The sequence below is a fragment of the Meles meles genome, chromosome 3 (assembly GCF_922984935.1).
Source record: "Meles meles chromosome 3, mMelMel3.1 paternal haplotype, whole genome shotgun sequence".
Taxonomy (NCBI): domain Eukaryota; kingdom Metazoa; phylum Chordata; class Mammalia; order Carnivora; family Mustelidae; genus Meles; species Meles meles.
In genome coordinates this window covers 4586450-4592522 of record NC_060068.1, presented here as the reverse complement: position 1 = coordinate 4592522, position 6073 = coordinate 4586450, and the positions used below count along the sequence as shown (strand labels likewise).

The 6073-nt window shown below is 39.0% G+C and overlaps 1 protein-coding gene across 1 annotated transcript; it reads right to left on the bottom strand.

Moving 5' to 3' along the window:
- Positions 1-3440: 3440 nt before the first annotated feature.
- LOC123938365 (olfactory receptor 2T33-like) lies at positions 3441-4382 on the bottom strand. Its single transcript, XM_045999692.1, has one exon. It carries the CDS (start codon positions 4380-4382, stop codon positions 3441-3443), a length of 942 nt encoding a protein of 313 aa, XP_045855648.1.
- Positions 4383-6073: the final 1691 nt, after the last annotated feature.

Sequence of the window (6073 nt, the reverse complement as noted above, 5' to 3'; positions counted from 1 at the left end):
ACTTAGTATTAGGTCCTCTAGTTCTAGCTAATCATTGAAAAAGAAAAGACTTCATTCTTTTTGATGGAGGGTAATATTTCATTGTATATCAAATATATATGTATATATAAAACTATTTATTCTTTATCCATTCATACGTTCATGGACATTTAGACTCTGCTTATTTTGGCTATTATGGACATTTTTGCTATAAATATTGGGATTCATGCGCCACTTTGAATCACTATGTTTATATCTTTGACTTTTTTATAACTGAATAATATTCTACTGTATATATATAGACTACTTCTTTTGGCATTCATCGGTTGATGGACGTTTGGGCTGCTTCCATATCTTGGCAATTATAAATAATGATGTTGTAAACAAAGGGGTGCATGTATCCCTTTGAAGTAGTATTTTTGTATCCTCTGGGTAAATACCTAGTAGTGCAATTGCTGGATCATAGAGTAGGTCCATTTTTAACTTTCCGATGAACCCCTATATTATTTTCCAGAGTGACTGCATCATTTGCATTCCCATCAATACTGCATGAGGGATCCTTTGTCCTCCACAGCCTCACCATCAACTGTTCTTTCTTGTTTTATTGATTTTAGCCATTCTGAAAGATGTGAGGTAATATATCATTGTAATTTTGATTGAATTTCCCTGATGATGAATGATGTGTTTATTCATTTTTTTCAAGTTCAATAAACATTTAGCATTGTATTAGTTATAGCAACTGGTTTCTCAAAGCCCTTAGTTTTTTGCAAAAAGTTTCCTAGGGTTAGTTTTGCTTTGTTTCTGGTTTATTTATTTTTAAAATTCTGACTGCAAACAGATCCTATGAGTTTTGGGTTTATGCCTCTTTCAGGAATCAAATTATGTTGTAATTAATGTTGTTGCAAGGCAAGACAATGCAAATGTATGTAGCATAAAATAACAATACTACATAATTTTCCTCATAAAACTTGTTCAGGCAAAGTTTGCTAGACACGTCACTTTTATGTTAGTTGGGGCATCTGAAGTGAGATGTGGAGATTCATCTCCAAGATAGCTCACACATATTTTATAAATATATAAAAATGGATATATATATACTACTTATCAATATAAATTTTTTCATGAACTCTTATATTCTAATACATGAATCACTCAACTACACTAGCAGAAATATTTTTTAAATTTTACATAGCCTGGACTATACTATCTATTGTTATATTGTAAGCATTTAGAATGAATTGTGTTTGAGACGGATGTGTGATGTCAAAGTTGGCATATCATTCCCCAGTAATTTAATCTGTTAAATGTAATCAAGTGGATGATGATGGAACTTAAAAATTTGTTCTAACCTTTCTACTTCAAGGTCTTGACATTCTATTGGGAATGAAATCTTATAGTTATAAAAGCTATGGAACCAAATTTTTTGAATCATCAAATATATATATATGTGTTCTTTTGTTTGAGATGATGTGAGATAATGACATAAATGAGACTCAGTAGTACATCGAGATGTTAAAATTCAGATTTTAAGAATTTCGGCAAGAGACCATTTAAATCTGTGCTGTGAAGTGTGTAAACCTGGCGATTCACAGACCTGTACCCTGGGGATAAAAATACATTATATGTTTATAAAAAAAAAAAATTGGAAGGGGAGGCGAACCATAAGAGACTATGGACTCTAAATTTGTTTCTTCATTTTTAATGTGATATTTCCTTAGAATCAAATTTGTAGGGTACAGGTCCTTATTTGTCTTTTTAATTTTTCAAAATTAATTATCCTAAAACTTGCAATTCAAAAGTTATAGAAGGATTATAAAATTTCTCCCAAGTCATTAGATTTATTGAAACACAAAGAACATGAAACATCAACCCTAGGGCTTTCTTGGCAGCAAAGAAAACTTCTATTTTTTTTTATTTTTTTTATTTGTTTATTTACAGCATAACAGTGTTCATTGATTTGGCATCACACTTCTTTTTTTTTTTAAGATTTTATTTATTTATTTGACAGACAGAGATCACAAGTAGATAGAGAGGCAAGCAGGGAGAAAGAGGAGGAAGCAGGCCCTCTGTGGAGCACAGATCCTGATGTGGGGCTCGATCCAATGATCGTAGGATCATGACCTGAGCTGAAGGCAGAGGCTTTAACCCACTGAGCTACCCAGGCGCCCCAAAGATGAATTCTTATCTATATACATCAAGAGTAAATATTTATTTTAACGTGTAGAAAATGGAATTTTGCTCCAAATCACTATTATGAATCGATCTAATGTCTGTATTGATTTGTGTGGTTAGTTCTATCATGTGAATTATTTTATAATGAGTGTTACTTTGTTCAGGTCGAGATACTCACTTCTATACTTCATGATTACTGTGTATTTTTTTAAAGTAATTTGTATGTCTAACATGGGTCTTGAACTCATGACATTGATATCAAGGGTCATATGTGTTGCTGACTGAGCCAGCTAGTGATTGCTAGATATTTAACCATATACAGTTCAATCTGCTTACTTTGTCCATAATGATTTTTTAACTCACCTATACCCTCAGAACATCCTCTTCTAGCAAAAATTTTGACAGTATTTCCTACAAGATTTTTAAGCATTTTGTTTCCTATTCATTTAACTATTTATTTGAAATCTATTTTGTCAAAATTATATGAAACTAAGATATGCATGGCTTTTATTCAGATTAATTATTACATGTTTATATAATTCATCCTCAAAATTACACACACACACAAAAGAGTTGGTGGTGTTGACACAAAATGAACAAACCTTTTAGAATCTTTAAAGGAAAAGGTCCTTTGTTGTTGTTGTTGTTCTGTTTTTGTTTTTAATCTTGTTTTTTAAGCCCAGGTTAGATCCACTGCCTGGGATACAGTCTTCGCTAAGGTCATAAGACATGATATTACAAATCATTAGATGAATACACTTCAGATAGTTATAGAGCTTGTCTTATCTTAGGACTGTAACTTTAGGACTTAGTTTATCTGCACGGTTGTATTACTTCAGTCTCATGGAAACCAGGGACGTTCTACCCTCAGCTTTATGCTTGAATTCTCCCTTTAAGGTTATTTATAAATGAATCAGATGTACAACTCATGTCAGGGTCAGAAACTGAATTTGTTGACTCTGGTAATTTTTAAAATTTAGCTATATTGAGATCCCGTGAGCAGGGCCTAAGGACATTAAAGGTTGAAATCTCCTTTATTTTATCAATGTTGACCATATGTTTTACTTCTGGTACCTCATTTGCTTTTAATGCTGAGGTCCAACGTCCAGAAGAAAAATACTATGACAATATTTGAAAGCAGGGAAAATATAAATTTTAATTTACAAAATAAAAAAGAAATAGTTTTATTTAAACAGGGAAAACTGGCAAAATGAGAGCAAAATGTATCAATATTCGTAAATACATAGTGGATCCAGTTGGGCTGCTACCAGTTTATCAAATCACTCACACTATAAATGTCCCAGAAAACGTTTCTCTAGCCACTTTCTCAAAGCCCCCTTGACGTCTTTATTCCTCACACTGTAGATAAGGGGATTCAACACAGGTGTGAATATGGTGTAAAAAGCAGAGACCACCTTGTCATGGGCCACTGAATGGTAGGATTTGGGCCTCATATATGTGAATATAAGAGTTCCATAGAAGAGTCCCACAACAGCCAGGTGAGAGGAGCAGGTGGCAAAGGCTTTTTTCTGAGCGGCTGTGGACTTCATGTGAAGGACAGCAGCCAAGATGAGACTGTAGGAGGCCAGAATGAGAGACAGAGGGATCAGGAGCATCAGGATGCAGCACACATACATGAAAAATTCAAAAAATGTGGTGTCAGCACAAGCAAGGCGCACGAGTGTGGGTGCCTCACAGAAAAAGTGGTTTATTTCCCGAGAATGGCAGTAAGGGAAACTCAGAGTGGCCCCAGCCTGCATCAGACCATCCACCCCTCCCAGAAGCCAGGAACCTGCAGTCATGTGGAAGCAGAGCTTCTGATTCATGAGGATGGGGTAGCGCAGGGGGTGACATATGGCCACATAGCGGTCATAAGCCATGGCCGCTAAGAGGAAGCATTCACCCCCTCCCAGAGTGAGAAACAGGAAGATCTGGGTGCCACAGCCAGCAGGAGAGATGGTCCTGGTGCCCATCAGGTAGTTAGTTGCCATTTTGGGGACTATGGTGGAGACCAGCATCAAGTCCATGAGGGAGAGCTGGCTAAGCAAGAAGTACATGGGCGTGTGAAGCTGGGGGTCCTCATGGATGAGCACGATCATGAGGGCATTGCCCAGCAGGGAGATGAGGAAGATCATGAGCACCATGGAGAAGAGGAACACGTGGGTCTGAGTGTGGTTAAAGAGTCCTAAGAGAATGAAGTTAATTTCTGTGGTGTCATTTAAGCCCTCCATGGCTGAAGTCATGCCTGCAAGGCAAAGAATGATAGGAATGAGTTACTTGAAAGGAAGGTTTGGCATTTACTTAAGAAGAGATGGTCAACTCTTGCTCATCCTACCACTCGGAGACGGGGTAACTCAGAAGAGCCAAGAACAAAGGCTGACCCTCCTGGGATCTCCAGACAATAAAATGACCCTTTGGGGCCTGGGGTGGAGTGGGGATCCTAATGCTCTCTCCTCTTACCTGTAGGTTAAAAGCAGAGGGGGAAATGCCACCATGGGTATTGAGGAATCAGGTCCTCACCTAGAACAGGACTGGAGAACAGTTAGACCTGAGGCTCCCGCGAGGCTTCTCCCTCCCATGCTAGACCTTGACGCTTACTCGGGAGGTGCAGGACCACAGACCTATCCCAGACGCTCATCACTGCGTAGAGAAAGTGTGAGAATGAGAGAGAAATCACCTTCTCCTAGGGAAACCCTGAGCAGTAGTAAACAGGAAGTACTAGAGCTGATACCAGTCACGGCACCAGAGCCAGAGAACCTTCCAGATATAAGAAGAGCCCTTGAACTTTGCCCTCCCCCACTCAAATGGCACAGACATGGACAGTGGCTATCCAGCTCCCATCCTCGGCGATGCCCCTTCCCCAGGAGCCCATCAGCAGGGAGAGGGCGTCCAGACTACTTCCTCAAACTCCCACCCTTTGCGGGGAGCTCTCTGGAAACCCAAACCAGGAGAACAGGTTCTCATCAGCAACCTACATACATACATGAGCAGCACAAATGCATTAAACCTGTACCTACAGAATTTCATATTCAAGAGGAGCTCTACGTACTTGGCAAGAAAGTGATTCAATTCCTTTCATGTGGAGTTGATCATCTCCAGACGGATGGATTAGGCTACTTCTTAAGAATTCTGTTTCCCTCCTCTTACACTGTTGGTGGGAATGCAAGTTGGTGCAGCCACTTTGGAGAACAGTGTGGAGATTCCTCAAGAAATTAAAAATAGAGCTTCCCTATGATCCTGCAATTAGACTACTGGGTATTTACCCCAAAGATACAGATGTAGTGAAAATAAGGGCCATCTGTACCCCAATGTTTATAACAGCAATGGCCACGGTCGCCAAACTGTGCAAAAAACCAAGATTCCCTTCAACAGACGAATGGATATGGAAGATGTGTTCCATATACACCATGGAGTATTATGCCTCCATCAGAAAGGATGAATACCCAACTTTTGTATCAACATGGACGGAACTGGAAGAGATTATGCTGAGTGAAATAAGTCAAGCAGAGAGAGTCACGTATCGTATGGTTTCACTTATTTGTCGAGCATAACAAATAACATGGAGGACATGGGGAGATGGAGAGGAGAAGGGAGTTGAGGGAAATTGGAAGGGGAGGTGAACCATGAGAGAGTATGGACTCTGAAAAAGTACCTGAGGGTTTTGAAGGGGCGGGGGTGGGAGGTTGAGGGAACCAGGTGGTGGGTATTGGGGAGGGCACGTACTGCATGGAGCAGTGGGTGTGGTGCTAAAACAATGAACACAGTTACGCTGAAAAGAAATTAAAAAAAAGAGAAAAAATATATTAAAGAAGAGATGGTCAAATGACAGAAAGAGAGAGAGGGAGAGAGATAGAGACTTGGAGGAATAATTATGTCTTTAGTCTTTCACTTTGCAACAAGATATTGGCCTTACCATCCTATC